This window comes from Passer domesticus, chromosome 12, assembly GCF_036417665.1.
Source record: "Passer domesticus isolate bPasDom1 chromosome 12, bPasDom1.hap1, whole genome shotgun sequence".
Lineage (NCBI taxonomy): Eukaryota > Metazoa > Chordata > Aves > Passeriformes > Passeridae > Passer > Passer domesticus.
In genome coordinates, this window is record NC_087485.1 from 14,925,384 (window position 1) to 14,942,894 (window position 17,511).

Here is a 17,511-nt window from a genome sequence, read left to right on the forward strand (position 1 = left end):
GTTTGGCTGGGTTTAGACTGAGATCATGTATTTGTAAAAAATGTGGACAGGCACCTGGGAGGCTCCAGGGAAGACTCCAGCCAGCCAGGTTCCCTTTCCTCACTAAGTGAGGGACTCCTGGGATGGTACAGTCAACCAGTAAAACTGCTGTGATTTTATTGCTGGAATTTGAGCTGAGGCCATAAACATTGACACACAAATGACCTTAAAATCAGACACAAGTGTGAGCCAAAAGAGGAGGAAAAAACCAAAGCCCTGATCCCATTCACTTGGTCCACTTAGCAGCATTTGCTGTAGAATGAACAGAACATTCCAACACATTTTTGAGACACAGTACTGGCCTTTAACGTTACAGAGAAAGATGGAAAAATGGAAAGAAAGACAGAAAGGCAAAGAAAACCAAATATTCAATTACTTGCTTACTGGAAGACAGTGGACTTTTTTAAAAAAGAAAGGAAACTACAATTGACACTGGGATGGTAGTTCTCACTGAGGATGCTGAAGTGCTGCAATGGTGGATTTGGTTCCCATGTAACCATCACTGGACTCAGAATTCACCTGACTGGCAAAAGGCATCACTTACATGCACAGCAATATAGGTGTTTGGAGATGCAAATTGTTTTCAAAGGTTTTGATGGGATGACCTGTCAACACCAGCAGAAGTCTGTCATTATCATATAAACGCTCCAGATTGTTTGCTTTTCTTTGGCTGTGATTATTCACCTCCTCTCCCCCTCTCTACCTGCAGCAGGCAGGGCCAGAAGAGGACTCACTTCAAAAGCACAAAGTTGGAGTCACCGGTCTCAGGCTCCTTCTCCTGTCATTTGGAAATGCTGGGTAGCTGGAAAGGGATGCTCTGAGCTGTGGAACACCCTCGGGTGCAGACTCTGCTCAGTGCATTTGGGAGGAAGGCAGGAGAGCAGCGGTGCCTGCCTGGGCATGAACTCACAGCAAAACACCCATTTGCTTTGCCACGCACTGCTGCTAACCCCCCTCTCCACAGCCAGCCTTACCTGATGCTTAAAAGGGAGTTATAATGCTCATTTATCTCTTCTGGGGGAAAAAACTCTGTTAATGCAGCCTTTGAATAAGTGCTACCCTGCTCTTTAAATGCTAAAGTTCACTAAAACTCCAGTGATTTATGTGCAGCTTTTGACTGCCAGCACCTGGCAGATGAAGAAACCTACTCAAGCTTCAGTCATAAACAGATAGCATACAATTTAATTTTAATGTGCTCGTTAGTCGTAGCACATTTCAGACATAATTGTGAACGCAACACAAAATTATAGCAAAAAGACAATTTTAATGCTGCTGTAGAAAAAAAGGTTATATGAAGAGTCATATAATGGTGCTTCATTGTCAACAACAAAACAGGGCACAGAGTGCATTACAGTGTCTGTGCTGTTTACATGCCAATATTTTATACATAGATTCTCATATGGTGTCAGCTGTCAGTTACTTCTGCAAATTAACTGCCAAAAATGGAGACGAACAGAATCACTTAGTGTGCTGGTAACCACGGGTTACCTTTCATATGCCTAAAGATAAAGCTGCAGTATGGAATCTTGGGAGAATAATTAGGCAGAACAAAACAGAAAGTTACCAATTGAAATAAAAAGGCATTCTACAATAGGAAATAACAACCAAGAGCGCTTATAAATAAGTAAAAGAGGTTATATCACAGAATGCCTCATAACTTTTTTAAGCAAAGTATTACAGTACAAACATTTTAAAGGCTTTATCAATGTTTAGGAAATACAGTACAAGTTTTTCAAATAGATTTAACCCTTTGAGCACTGAGTTTATTTTGAATTTTCTCTTTTTATTTTATTTTTATTTTTTTTTACTAATAAATACCTTTAAAAGTCATGTTGTGCAAAACAGTTAGAATGTATGCCAGGAATGCAGTCCGTGGCTTCTGTTTCTTCAGACAGTTTAAAAAAAACAAAAACAAAAGCAAAAAAACCAAACAAATGATTGCAACACTAATAAATATGTATAATTTAAACATGAACCTCTCTTAATATAGATGTACTGTATAGCAAAACAAAGCAAAACATACTTTGCTTTAAGAATAATGTTTCTGAATACTTTATAAATGTTATCTGTGGTATCTTTTATCACATAATTTACAATGTTTGATTGTTAAAGGAAAAACCATTAGATCTAAAAAAAAATGAAATATACACTATATATAGGTACAGTTTATACCTGGGTTTTATCAGGTACAAACACCGCTGCTGCTAAAAATGCTGAAAAAAAAGAAAATGGCGTTAACCACAATCACATTTTTCATAAGAGATTTTGAAATCTATACAATATATACATCTATGTTTCAATGTGAAAATTATATTTTTAAATTTCAAGGTGTGAGACACCTCTGCATAAATGGAGGTTCATATTAGTAATCAGAACTAAGCTAGTAAGGGTCTAAAAAAAAAGCATATCCTTACATTTTTACCAAATTAATGCAAAAGTGCTTCAAAGTACTCAGAGGGCTAAAGATTATAGGGTGAGAAATACCAGCACACTTAGGTCACATGAAAAAGTGCACCAGAATTAGTTATAAATGCTTAATTAAACTGTCTGTTAATGCATGCAGCTTGATGCATCAGAGGGATGCACAGCAACTAAATCCAATTTACACAAAGTTCCAAACACTTACCACTGCATTTTAACCTTCATATTTTACCAGTAACAACAGCTGATTATGCACCTCTATTTAAACACTGTACAGTTATACAAAACAGTTCAGCCCAGAGCGACTCTGGAGTTAAAATAGGAACATGTGCCAAGAACTAAACAGTAGCTTTAAGGCGTCTTTGACAGTTTTCCTCAAAGCAAATTACAGTTATTTTAATCAAAAGCAAATGCTACTGCTTCTCTAACTCCGAAACGTACAGAAGATGATCCTCTGGTGACTTCCCATGTGTTTTACTAAGATGAAGTTTAACAGCATGCTTGCTTGCAAAAGTCCTGTTACAAAGTTTGCACTGATAAGAAGTTCCGATATCTTCCTCTGGAGAGGACGTCACCAGTTTTTCAGACGGTGACTTTGCTTGTGCTATCTGATTGTTAATCTGTTCACTGGACAGTTTGGACAAGTCTCTTAACCTGAAACCCAGATGAGATTCAAGATGACTGATATAAGTTGAAGGAGTTCTGATCTGTGAAGCACAGTCATTACAAAAGAACACTGGGTGCCCAGTGTCCAAATTTTTAAGGAACTTAGTTCCCCCCGTCCTTCGGAGCTGGTATTTCACATTGGCCAGCCAGTGGCTAATTGTGGTCATTGAGAGTCCCGTAAACCTGGAAATGTGCATTCTTTCTTGAGGGCTCAAGTCTGACATGATGTATTTCCCCTCTGAAGTCTGCCGTAAGCTGGCTGCAAACTGGGCCTGCAATATGAGCAAGTGCTGAGGGTTCCAGTTAGACTGACGTCCCTTCCTTTTCTGAGCTGGTGTACTCTCTTCTGGTTCCTCTATTGTGGTACCATCAATGTCAGATTTCTCAGATATGCTGGAAGGTGTGGAAGATTTTGATGTGTGACTTTCTGTCAGGTTCTTCAGCATATCAGATATATCTGACAAGGCATTCTCGCGTAGCGGCGAGTTTGACATGAATGACACGACTGCAGATGTCTTTGCTGTTGTCACTGTAGATGAAGAAGATGCAGAAGATGTCGATGTGGATGACAAAAGCGCTGAACCCAAAGAGCAGCTTTTGTCACTCTTGCCTTTCGTCAAATCTATGGGTTGGTCATTGTTGACATGATAAAAATAACGGTCTAAGTGGTCTGATTTTTTGGACTGTAGAGGTGGGGTGGCCACTGCAGCCTTTTCTGCCAAACTGTTGCTCATTTTAAAAAGCATGCTCATTGGATCCAGAGCGGGCAAAGATGGCTTTGCTGCCTTGCCAAGGTGAATGTTCATGACAGATTGCAGTGCACTTAATGGATTTACAAATGGCTGTTCGGGAGGGTGGTCAGTGATGATGGCTGTGCTGCTACTTAAAGAGCCTACAATGGATTTCACAGGCTCTTTCCCATTTTCCACAGGTTCTACAGTTGGGCTGTCCTTGCAACCATCTCTCTGAGGAACTGGGCTGTTCTGCTGGCTTTTAAAGCCACCATCACTGGGGGGCTCCATCTTAAGGGGTTCACTGACTTCACTGCTGCACGGCGAAGGCGTTGCACGCTTCAGTGGAGAGAGCTTTCCTTCGGGCTCTTTCATCTTCTCCTCCACTTTAGCCACCTTCTCAGTGACCTTCTTTACCAATTCTTCCATGGCATGAAAGTTTGTTTTTGGCACAGGTGAGGTCTGACTGCTGGGTGGAGACACTAAGGGCTGGTTTTTAGTTGGTGACACTAGTTCATTGTTTCCAAACATAGGTTTTAAGGGTGTACTCTTTCCAGATGAGCCCAATGACAGCTTCATCATATTAGGCAGCTGGTAGGCAGCATGAATGCTGGGGTAGCCACCCCAGCTCGGTGTGCCATTCTGGGCTTTGTTTATAGCTGATGTAACCGTGTTTTCTAAGGACTTCAATATATCTAATCCCCCCTTAGGGCTCTCTTCTAGGTCATTTTCAGTCAAGTAATGGTATTTTGAGGAGATATCATACTTCTCCTCATCTTCACTTGACTTCTCTTTGTCTTTCATTTTGTCATCAGCAGTGACTCTTTCCTTATCTACTTCTTTTTTAATCTCAACATTTAATTTAGGGGAAACACTAGAAGGTGTGTTGGAAGGAGATGTAAAGGTGGTGGCAGCTAGTGGCACAGACTGGACCTTCTCATCTACTAATGACGTTATGGTCGGTGTGGCTGGGGCTTCTATAATTGGTTTCCCTTTTTTCATGGCAGAGTTAGTGACTTTAATAAAATGTCCCGTCACCATCATGTGAGCTGTGAGCTCCTGCAGGGTGTCATGTGAACTTCCACACTCCATGCACTTCAGAATTTGAGATTTCCTCGCCTCAAAGTGCCAGGCATAGCTGGCACCGTTCTGGTGACCGTAGCGGTTATTTGGCGTAATGTAGGGATTGGAATTCTTTTGAAGTGCATCATTACTATCTGAGATTGTGGCTTTTGGTGTCCCAGCCGTGGAGTCTGGAGAACTTGGAAGTTCAAGCTCCAGTGATGCTTTCTTTCTAGTAGCTGGGATAATTTTTGCTGCTACAGGTGTAACAGGCTCCTTCAGAGGCACTTTTTGGTAGTGTTTTGTTTTGATCATATGAACACTCAAATCCTGAAGAGATTCAAATGAATGACCACAGTACATACACTTTAGCACTTTCTGGGCATCTTCTTTCCCTTCCATTTCAAGCAAAGAACGTTTGCGAGGTTTGGACCACCTTTTGGGGTTATTGTTATCTGTTTCATGGTTGTCATCTCGATAATGTCCTGTTTCATTCATGTGAACTGTTAATTCTACTAAAGTATCGTAGGCAGCACTGCAGTCTTTACAGCGAAATTTACTGGCTCCAGTGAATATAGAGCCATAGAGCTTACTGCTCTGTCTGTACAGCTGGACTGTGCTAAAAAGGCTTGGTTCTGGCAGAATTCTGCTCTGAGAAACCTGCTGCAGTGTTTTGGCCATCGCAGTCTGGTGCCAGTCAAAGCTGCCACTTCCACAACTGCTGCTGCTGCTGCTGCTACTGCTGCTGCTACCGTTGTTTTTTTCTGAAATTGGCTGGTGAAGGTTCAGATTGAGATTGGACCAGTAGGAATTGGAGAGGAAGTTATTATACACAGCCTTCATTTGTTCTAAACTGTCAGACACCGTGGAGTCTTCCAGCGGTATGGAAACCTCCTTGCTCTCTTCCTCATTTTTAATGGAGCTGCTCTCAAAGTCTGCCATGCGGTCACTCGTCTCACTGATGTGGGACTCACTGTCCATTTCATGGCTAGAGAACTCAGCTGCTGGAGAGTTTTGGTAGCTTTGGCAGTTCTTACTGAAGTCTTTCTCTGGACATGCATATTTTGCTGAAGGCTCCCCATCAACTGCATTTTCATCAGGTTCCACATCTTCTTCCACCAGCGCTGCTGCTTTTAGTTCGTCTGAAACATAGGCTATTATGAAGAGAAGAAAATACAAGTTAGTTTCTGCTCATCATACTTTTGCTTTAGCCAAAGAAGTGTACTTATTTGTAAAATTAAACAGTTAAAATTTAGTGTTTCTTCAGAGCAAGAAAAAAAATCTGCTCTTCAAACATAATTTGCCACCTTATTCTTCTCAAGGGGCAACAGCTTGAAATTAAAACTAAATTTGAAATTAATGAAGCACATTCTGGAGGTGGCATTCATTTCTAAAGTAATAAATTACTTGTATCAACCTCAGAGACAGCAGTTCCTGTCTGTCAATTAATATGTCTTATGCTTCTCCTACCCCTAATGCATTTCTTAACAGACAGATTCACAATTTAAATTAAGCAAGCATTTTTTGCTCATTACAGTTTTGAGACTCAATCTTTAATAAATATAGAGCACAACAAACATCAAGAATTTCTACAAAGTAAAAAAATTGCCAGTTAAAATAAATTTTAAAAATCCGATTTTTTAAAGTTATCATTATTAGTCATGTCACATTTTTAGAAGAGATGGTTAAATGCAAGTGATGTAACCTTTGGAAACAACTCATTCAAAGCAATTTGAGGATATTCTTTATGGGTGTAACAAATGTCCCATTCCCATCTAAACACAACTTCCTCAACAAGAAAGCCCATGCAGAACTATGTCAGGAGCTAGTTCAATGAAATTGGTATGCTGCACTCATTCTTGCTGTATAAATATATACAAGACCTTCCAGTGGACCTTACAAATGTCAAAGTGTTTGCTCTTTAGACTACTTTGTCAATATTTACTCAGCATAAGCTACACGGACACCCAACAGGGATCCTGTCTTTTTTTCCCCTCAAGTAATGCAACTGGTGATGTAAATCTAAGATACTCCTCTTGAATAGGACAGTTGGCAACTGACAGTAAACAATTTTTTTTCCATGGTGCTTCTGTTTTACATATACTAAGTCTACCTAAGTTTTTTCTTTATGCAAGAAAATTATGGAAACATTAAAAAAAGGACTCATTAACTAATCAAAATTATCTATTTTTATATAATCCATTAATTTGCAGGAAAGCAAAAAAAAGAATATGACTCTTCAGAACTTAAAATCTCTCATAAAGATAATTATAAACTGAAAAAGTCACATTTTCAGTAACTCTGTGGTTAAAGACACCTGACATTTGACCTTCTCTGCAAGACATCTGGAAAATGTAGGGTATTTGTATCTTGAACAACCTATAGCTTCTTTCTTCAGGCAATAGTGCAGAGAAGATAGCCATTTACACCCCAAAAAGCCCTACTTTAACCAACAGACTGAAACATGTAGAACACTAAAGTAGGTATCACACACACAGTATTAAACCTTGCTAACTTCTTTCAGGGAAAATATGTTTAAATGTTATCAGAAAACCACAAGAGACAAAACAACTGTTAAAGTGACAATGAAATCAGGCTTTTAGTTTCACATGGAGTATTTCTTCGTTCAGTTAGGTAATGCAAAATATTCACTACTGTTCTTTCACATGGATGAATGGTAGCAAATCTTCCTCCAAGCATGTAAAGTTATAATGTGATCCTCAGAACACAAGTTAAACCTTTGAAAGCACAAACATATCACATATGAGCAACATATAATAATGATCGATTATCTCGGTTCAGATAATTTCAGTCAGAAATTTCAAGCAGCAAGGGCCCTGTTTTTAAAATCTGAGAGCACAGAGTTTGAAAGAATTATGTTAAAAATTTTATCATAAGATGCTTCAAAGGTGCTGGTACAAAGATCAGACTTTGGAAACAAGTATACCACTCTAATGAAATAGAGCTGTACTGTTTTGCTCTATTTTATGCTTTTTCAAAATATTTGGGGAAAAAAGCATTATTATTTTATGTATATCAAAGACTCAGCAACTTGAAATAAGGTTCAGCTCTATCCTGCAAATACTTGCAACAAAAACAAATACATAGAATCGAAAAAGGTGGATTTTCAGAACTTTAGCACAGGAGACCAAAGCAGTTCAAATTACTCTCTAAAGCTGAAAAATTCTGGATAACTACTGATAATGTGCAGACAACTGATTGTTAACTGCCTCTCTCTCAACCACACCAAATCCCACTGAATAAGGAAGTATGGAAGGAAGGAATCGTGGCACGAAAGCTCTGATTTTGAAGCAAAAATACCCTATTCCTTTTCCACCTTTGAGGAAACAGATTTTCTTTTGCAACTCCTGTTTCTTTGCCTCTGATTTGAAACTGAATAATAATTTCCTTTTCACACAGTAAACACCCACAGTTATTACCACACTACCTGCCTTAAAGAGGCACTGACACCTGGGGCTGGGGTGCACACCAAGGCTCTCTGAGTGTGCCTGTTTAGTTTTCTCTGGCTGCTGAGCACCTGTCTGAGTGTGTGCCACCCATCCCCACCACCACATCACATCCCAAACCCAAGGGCTCCATCCCTGCACACCATGGAAAGCCTTCCTTGGACCCACTGCTCACCAACACAACCAGAGGGCACAGAACCAACTCCCTAATTAGTGTGTTATTCTTTACATTTTTATTTCTCTTACTGCTGAAGTCTTATGAATTTTGTTTGAACTGAAAGACTTGTCACATTCACAGCTTTTTTAGAGAGTGACTTTTACATTAGGGAAAACCTCCAGCATGCAGCTCATTTAAATGTAAATCTATTTACCTTTCATGCTTTCTTTGCCCTTTTCACCAACTATCAAGCATATTTGCGTGTTAACCAGGAGCTGCCTCCTCTATAGCTGTTCCCCTTCCTAAGCTCAAGTTGTGAAGCCAACTTGTGACATCAGTCTTTGATCCAGAAATGCAGGAAATGAGGCACAAACGACAGTGTGGAATTTAACCCAGCAACTGCAACTTTGAAAAAGTGACAGTTCCAAGGGCTCCTTCTGCTCCTTCTCCTGCACAGAGGAGAGGAGGGATGAAACCTGGTCTAGTGGAAGGGTCCCTGCCTCACCACACCTTGCTCAGGGGCAAGAAATGGTCAGTATGAGCACAGATGAAGGTAGCAGCCTCACTGCACCAGAAATAAGGACAAGGAGGCCCACAGAAAAGAAGTTTCTGATTTGGTGAAGTACCTACAGGAAAAGCGAAGAGACTGTGAAAGGAGAGAATAAAATCAGGAGGAGATGGTAAAAGGGTTTTCCACTGTGATTCACTGCCTGGAGGACAGACTGTTTATAAGAAGCACTGCCACCAGCTCATCCTTACTTAGCCATTACTCTATTATACCAAAAAAAAAACCCAAAAAAAAAAAAAAACACCAAAAAAAAGGACAAAAAAGACTCATAGTTCGATATTTTTCAAGTGTAGAATAAATGTTTGAACAGCAGGGCACCTGTAAAACTGTTCTTCAATGCCTCAACAGCAAAGTCTGAGGGGAAAAGAGAGAACTTTAAAGGCAATTCTAATGGCAGAAGTTAATAAAAGTGGAAATGAAAGAAATTAGGCAGTTCTGGGTTTTGTTTTTCCAGAGAAAAAGGACCAAAAAAATCACAGTTCTCAAAAAAGTGTTTAGTTTACATCTCACAGGGCACCATAACCCACAGGAAATTGCCTGCAAATTGAGCAGTGGTGTCACTGTGACACAGTATTTGACAAAAAGTGGAAAGCTGTTGCTTGGCGTGGCACTCAAGTTTCTGGAGAAGAGGATATCAAAGGGGTTCAGAAACACCTTGCAGGTACAGCCACAGAGAGGTTGAGAAGAGACAGTTCCCTCATTAATATTTGTTGTAATTATTAACTGAAGTGCTAGGTAACAATGAAATTAACACATTTGATACCAATATATAACAGTAAGCTGTGGTATAATGCAATTCATTTCCACACAAGAGGGAATTACCTTCATAACTGAGCTATGGATCATTTCTTTGCCAGTGGAAATAAATTGTGATCCATCACTGTCCAAAATGATCTACATATTGCATAGACAGTAATAAACTCATATACCTGGCTCTGCACAGACACCAGGGATGTGCTGCACGGGAGCAGAGAGGCACCAGCAGCCCACAGTGACTCCAGAGGCACAGGAAGCCCCAGGAGGCAGAGCAGATGTCCCTGCTGCTGTCCTGGGCTCACCAGCACCACAGCTGCCACCTCCAGCCCCGCTGCCAGAGCTGCTCCTCAGCAGAACCAGCAGAAACAGAGTGCTTGGCACAGAATTCACACATTCACAGAATCACTGCGTTGGAAGAGACCTTAAGAGCCCAACCCAGCCCCAACACCCCAACCAAACCCTGGCACCCAGTGCCACATCCAGGCTTTGTTAAACACACCCAGGGATGGTGACTCCACCACCTCCCCGGGCAGCCATTCCAGAACTTTATCACTCTTTCTGTGAAAAACTTTTTCCTGATATCCAACCTGTATTTCTCTTAGTGCAGCTTGAGACTGTGTCCTCTGGTTCTGTCAGTGCTGCACAGCCACCTTTCAGGAGCTGTAGAAAGTGATAAGGTCACCCCTGAGTCTCCTTTTCTCCAGGCTTGTCACCCCCTCCATGGCAACACCCCCCCAGTAAGTGGCTGGACACACACCTCCTTGAGATTGTTTGGAAATACAAAACCACAGCACTAAAGGTGCATTTTGCTGTTCTCCAAAACCCAGTTATATTCACAATTTTTTTCCTTCATTTCCTGAAAAATAAAACTGAAACCATATATTTTGGCTTGGATGTATCCAAATATTTAATTTCAATACTTTTGAAATTTCTTGTTTTAATTATGTTTTTTTCTTGCCAAAATTTTTTCTTTTGTTTTAATTAGCTCACTGGGGGTATATTTATACTAGTATATATGCTGTTTGCTTGAAAAGGAACAAAACATTCCAATATTCTTCTCACATGAAAAACACTCAGCTACAAAAGTTTATCAAAACCACTCAGTTTCTTGGAAGTATTTTTGCTTTAACCAAATGGCTTTCTATTAAAAAAAATTAGATCATCTTTGCTATGCATCATTCAAAATCATCAATTAATACTAAGAGTCATCTTGCAAACCATTTAATTTTGAGTTCATTGGGAAACTAAACTTCTCAATCTTTAAAGAACCTGAGCCCATCTACAGTTCACACTTGAATAAAAAATAACAGCAGAAATGCTCCTAATGCTTACAGGATCAATATTGTATTCCCAGTAAAAAAGAAACAGGGGCAAAGGATCATATTAGGTTATAAAGTGGAGCAGTGAGTAGGATTCTGCCAGAGGAAGTCCCTCTGCACCCTGACCCTCACTCCCTATTCCACGGCACTGCACAAGAGGTGGCTCCTGTCACTGCCCCAGCCTTTTCCTAAATACTTGTCCCATTCTGTTTCAAGTCAGACACCAGCCAACTGAGAAATTAACAGGATATTTTTTAAATAATTAAGTAATCTTTGGAAAAACCTCAGAGTTCCCAGTTTTGGTGGGACCATTTGGAGTTAAGAGGCAGCTCAGTCCCAACACCAGTGCACAGAAAGCCAACAGAGGAACAGCAGCATGGAGATGATCTGACTGTGCCAATGAACCTTATTCACAAAATTAATGAGCAGAGGCAAGAGAAAAGCAGCTCGGTGGATGGAGTCAATCAAAGACCTAATGCAAATGAAGGCATATAAAAGAGTTATATTAGTCTGTTAGAAAACTCCCACTCCACAGGCCTTCCACTCACAGCAAGAAAGGCAAACATTTCACCCACAACAAGAGCTATTTCTATACTGAGACTAACTGATAATTCCCATGTAACTGAAATTGTATTTGAGACTTCTCTCCTTGGCAGAGATGCTCACATATTCCTCATTAGGCAGTCAGGATGGGAGGCAGGAGTGACTGCCCTGCTTACAAGAGTGGCAAATGACAACAGTCTCTAAACGGGCATGGCAATACTGATTACCCAGCACCTTGACAGGGACATTATTCCTGTTAGAAAGGTCAAAGGTTCTGTTTCATAGAGGCAAGACTGTCTATTATGGGAGAGAAATGTTATTTCCAAGTGAAGAGGTCAGCACTTCTCTCTCACGTCGGCTCAAGTCCCCGGTACCTCGCACCGGAGCGCGAGCCTACTGCAAGACGGATTATTCTGCCCACTGGCAAGGTCAAGAATATTAATTTTGAACATGTTAATTTGATGTGATGTGCATGATTAATGCTTGTTTAGCTGGATTTTTTGTATGTTGATAAATCTGCAGCCTTTTCATGCCGTTGAGAGTGTAGGATTAAGCCACTGGGAAGTGGTGTGGATGGATGTGACATAGGATGCCAATGGAATGGGTGGCTGTCATTAGGCACTAAAAACTTTGAAGTGTACTTTGTTTGTTCCTCCATGAAAATACTGCAGCTGTCTGCCACAGAGAGCTCAGAAATAGGCCAGAGGAAGCTAGCCAGCTGCTCTGATTCAGCATCCTGGACTGGTATTACATTTGGAAAGACTTCAGAGAGGCCAAATCAACTGTAAGTGCAAAGAGATGAGAATTACATGGACAAGGACACACAGTGAAGAGATGATAACAATTAATTAGTTTATGTGTAAGGAATTAGTTTATGTGTCATTGCAGTGTGGGCCACCTAAGCACAGAACAAAGCAATTTTACATCAGACACCTTTTCCTCAGGTCACTGTATTCCAAACTCCCCTGGGTTTTGTGTAGTATAAAGGAAGTACAGGACTCAGGCCTCCCGTTCACTTTAGACTTTACAGAGCCACAAGAAATGGTCATAAAGACCACTCACAAATGAAGAGAGAAAACATTCAAAAACTACTATAAAATCTAAGGGAGGCATTCTTTTTTCTGAAACCAAACACTATTTAGATGTTTTGTAAATGACCAAGTGAAAACCTCATATTTATGTATTATCTCCTCCACTAAATATAGATCTAAAAAACCAGCATATCCTACTATGAGATGATGGCTTAGAAACAACTTGGAACTATTGGATAGCATCATTTAACTGAGGTGTTCAAGAGCTTCAATGAGTGCTTTATTTTTCACATCAGCCCTGTGGAAGAAACATTCTTATCCACAGTTTACAGCTGAAAACCTGGAAAGAAGTTAAAAGTTAATTGTCTGGTGCTAGACAAGAAGACAAGTGAAGGAGCCTGTTACTCCTGTAGGTTAATATATATAATTCAGCTATTTACACAAAACATGGGAAGACGATTTAAGTTTTCTCTGTTCCTATGTTTCCTCACAGTGTGTTTATGTGAATACAATGTATGTGTATAATTGAAAATAATTGCCAGTTTTCAGCTGAAACAATTATTTCACCCAGAGAAATGCCCACAGGTGCAGGAACTCAGCCCAACCCAGAGCCTGTGGTTACAGATCTCCTCTGAGCCAAACTGCTGGGATCCAGTGAATGCTGAACCTGCAGGCTGCCAGCAAACTTCCCTTCACAGTGGGGAAAACAGGGAAGGTGTCTGGATTATTGTCACAACTCTCCTGTGAAGAGCTCTCTGGTCCCAGCACCCAGCAGGACTCAGGTACACTGTGACACCCACTCTGCCCCACCTGTGCTGGAGATGGAACATGATGGATCATGCTTCCCTCCTCCAAAACTGCACCCTGCCTTGATTTCTCCCTGGGGCCTAAACTCCCTGAGTTCAACGTGCTCAGCAGGGTTTTCTAAAACCTGCTCAAATTACTCACCCTTGAAACCAGCACCACTGTTCCCTGATGTGGAGAGGAGAACCTGATCCCAACACACTGCAGTGTGCTCTTCCTTGCACAAGGATTAGTCTGGAATCTGTCTCACTGGAAGAGTTCACCTGCCACCTTCTACAAGAGCTTTTTGACAAAAAGGGATCCAAACATTAAAAAGCCTGGGTTGAGAACCAAGGTCCAAGTTACTCATTATGAACAAAATTATACCAATTTCAAAATACTTTATTCAGGTGTCATTCTTGTACAGCCAGGAGTGAATGACATGCTTTTGAGAAACTTCACAAGAACAAGAGTTCAGAGCCTTTCTGGCCAGGAAGTTTTAAGAGGTTTGACCTAAATTTGCAGTCTCATACACACACACTACAACTGGCTGCCTAAAGCACCACAGCTGGGGAACTGTTGATGTTCCACTGTGTGTGCCCATAGCTGTTACCAGCAGCAAGGCAGGGTTGACAGGAATCCAGTGGAAAGGCTGAGAAAGGTTATGGAGGGTCACAATGACAGAAGGACCTTCCTTGCTATGGTATTTTGTGGAATCTATCTCCTTTCCCTTTCGCACTCTGGGGGAATAGATATTTGAACAGCTCCTATAGGTATATGCCTGGAATTTCTGGCTGATCCTGCTGAAAAAGGATAAAAAAACCTTCTTGGCCTCCCTGCCACCACATAACCAGCCCTTCACAAGCACCACTAGAACCAGACCAAGTAGGCACATGAGCAACAGAGACTGGGAGCACACAGTGGGAATTCTCAACTGCTCCTCAGTTTGACTAATCCAGGGTCTTGTGATCCCATTCCATCCACATTCCTGTAGTACCCCCCTCTTCCTCCCCTCCACCTTCCCCAGGAAAGGCTGCTCTTCCTCCAGCTGCACCCAAGTCACAAATGAGCACCATTCCAAGGAGCATGAAGTTCCTTGCTGTCCATGGGGCAGTTAAGGGTCAGCTACCCAGCCACAAAGGGGAAACACCACCAAGGATCCAGGAACCAGGCACAAACTAGTGTTTGCGAGTATCAGCTCACAAGCAGCCGCAGGTTTCAAAAACTTCACATAAACATCACAAAATCAATGACCAAGAGCATTACTAACAGGAAAAGCCCCCATCTATATTTGCTGTATAAATTATTCAACATGAATAAATGTGATCCACTCTTAAGTCAGACAAAAGTGGCTTTTCCTTGGTTTCCAAGGCAGTTGCTTGGTGCGAAGTACTACAGATTTGCTGGAGGGTCCCACTCCAGGCAAGCAGACATGACAGTGGAGGTCAGTAAAATAGGAGTTCAGCAGCAAAGAAAAAAGCTTTGTGTTACACTTGACCCTAACCGTTCTTTGGATTCTGTAGAATTTTTCTAAGCACAGAATTACTATTTCCTCAAATGGACAAAAACATTTACCAGAACGTTCCAAGAAAAAAAAAAAAAGTTTGTTTTGGGGGTTGTTTTTTATTTTTAGTTAAAAGTCACTGTCAACATCCTGGCAAAATGAAGCCAAATTCTCTGTATGAATTGGTACCAAAATACAGAGTGACACAATCTCTGCTTGATACCAGACATTTGGGTGGCATCTTTTAATCACTGAAAAGCACACAGGGCATTCCACAAACTAATACAAGATTCACAGCCAACTCTGGGATAAGCAGCCATGAGCATAGAAGTTCTCAATATGGCTCTAATAGCTCGTAATTATTATAATCCTTCACTGAGCAAACAGATGTTGTAAGGGAACTTCAGTTTCTTCAAATGCAGTAATCAAACCATTCTGCTTCTGCCCTGCCTTTTCTCAGTAAATGCTTTGTATAGTGGAGTGGAAATAGCAAATGTAGTGACAAAATGACCATTTAATTGTCACAGAAATCTGTTTCTGAACAAAACTGATGTTGTCATTTCTCTTCATTCACATTTCTCAGTATTCTGATATGGTTTAGTGCTTTTTTTACACCAAGAAAAAAATCTTGCACCTTACTTTCTGTAATCTTCCCACATATTTGGTTGCTCCTAATTTGTCCACATCTTACAAGTTTTACAGTAACTAGAATCTGTTGCTGTATTTGTGTGTAGCTGTACTAATCATACACACACATCTCCGGAGCTGCCACCTTTGCTGCGAATTTTTTAAAAATCAAGTTTTCACCTAAAACGCTTCAGTCCATTACAGTGAGTCATTCTACTTGGTGATTTATTTGTAAATAATCATGCCTACTTAAGACATTCAAAATGTACCAAAAGACCTTCAGGCTGATCCTTCATTTTGTTGCAAACTTGCATCTCCCATTGAAGCCCTTTCTACAGTAGCTTCAATAGCTATTTTGGCTGCAGTGCCTCTTTACAATAAACTCTATACATCTGTATGAATGGTATAGTAGAAATCCAAATGATTTCAATCACAATTTCAGCTATTGTGAACTTGTGCTTATAATGAAGTTCCTCTATTAAGAAAGGAGCTCAGTGTGGGCCAACAAAGCTTTGTGTCCTTTCACAGTTGCTATTCAGCCCTCATTTAAGAAAAACAACTATTGACTGCAATATGAATCTTAGGACTTGAAACAAGCAGAGATTCTCAGGATTACCTCTACAAGATGGCCCCAGCTTTTTTTTTTTTTTTTGTATGTGAAGCAAAAAGAAGCACTGAATATTCATTTCACTCATTTGTTAACTATACTAATGTACAGTGCTGTAAATGAGTCTCTATCTACCAGTACCTATTGAACAGAGGGGTATTTGAATAGGTGGGGTTTGCTACAATGCCACACTAAGATAATGTGCTAGAAACAAATGGTTCACTGATTCCTGAATAGAAAATTTGCTGGAAAACCCTGAGAACTAGGAGACGAGGGGGAGGGGATTAAAATGTCGCTTCAGAGCCACCAACCAAACTCCTGTCATTTTTAAAAGATGTTCCTGTGGCACAGTATGAATAGTTTATAGCCATGATTGTGAACATTCAATGTCATATAAGAAAAGACACTTGTCAAGAGCCTTTCCCTTACCAGCACCCTCATCATGACCTGTGTTAATGAAGTTAATTGAATTTAAGATCAATAATGGTTAATTATTGCAATTTGACATTCTGAGATAAATGGCTTTAAGACAGAGAAATGTGTGTGTATGTGAATTCTCTCCAAAGAAGGTGAACACATTACAGCCTAAGAGGGATCACACAGTCCTTCCATTGATCCTGGTACAATCTGATCGACCTAATCCTCTGATGAATGTGGGCTTTTCACAGCTACAAGTAAATGTTCTACAAGACTACTCTAACCCTTGTCACTGACCAAATCTATATGAGCTGTACACTAGAAATCTATTGAGATAGATTAAAGAACTGCTGTAGAAACAAGAGATGCTTCAATAAAGATGAAGGTTTATTATATTGACTATTAATGTTACATGCAGTATGTAATTATGAATGCTTATGGATCATAAGAGTTTCATTTCGGTCAGTCAGATGTAAATGATCATAACTGAACAATAGTATTAAAATAAAAAAGAGATTAAAAAAATCCAAGAAGCACGTTGAATTCGATGACTTAAAAGAGTGAATGCTCAGTAAGAGAGAGATTTTAAAATCATCCTTGAAATGTGCATGAAAATGCTCACAGACAGGTATTTATTTCACTCATCAACCTACTTCATTTAGGGTTTTTTAAGTTTACTTTCACAATAGTTCCTCAACAGGAAGACGTTTTTCAAACGTGTTAGTAATGATATTCTTACATGCATACTGAACAAGTTAAATGACCACTTACAAGATTTATAATGACAAAGTAAATGTCAAGGAAAAAGTATTA

The 17,511-nt window shown here is 40.2% G+C and overlaps 1 protein-coding gene across 5 annotated transcripts in view; it reads right to left on the reverse strand.

Annotated features, from left to right (window-relative positions):
- Window positions 1-1,283: 1,283 nt before the first annotated feature.
- TSHZ3 (teashirt zinc finger homeobox 3) overlaps window positions 1,284-17,511 on the reverse strand; it is a 65,012-nt gene continuing 48,784 nt past the window's right edge. For all 5 annotated transcript variants that reach the window (XM_064386670.1, XM_064386669.1, XM_064386667.1 and 2 more), the window contains one exon: window positions 1,284-6,073. In XM_064386670.1, coding sequence (XP_064242740.1) covers window positions 2,874-6,073 — 3,200 coding nt within the window. In that variant the 3' untranslated portion in view covers window positions 1,284-2,873. The remainder of the gene's footprint in view (window positions 6,074-17,511) is intronic.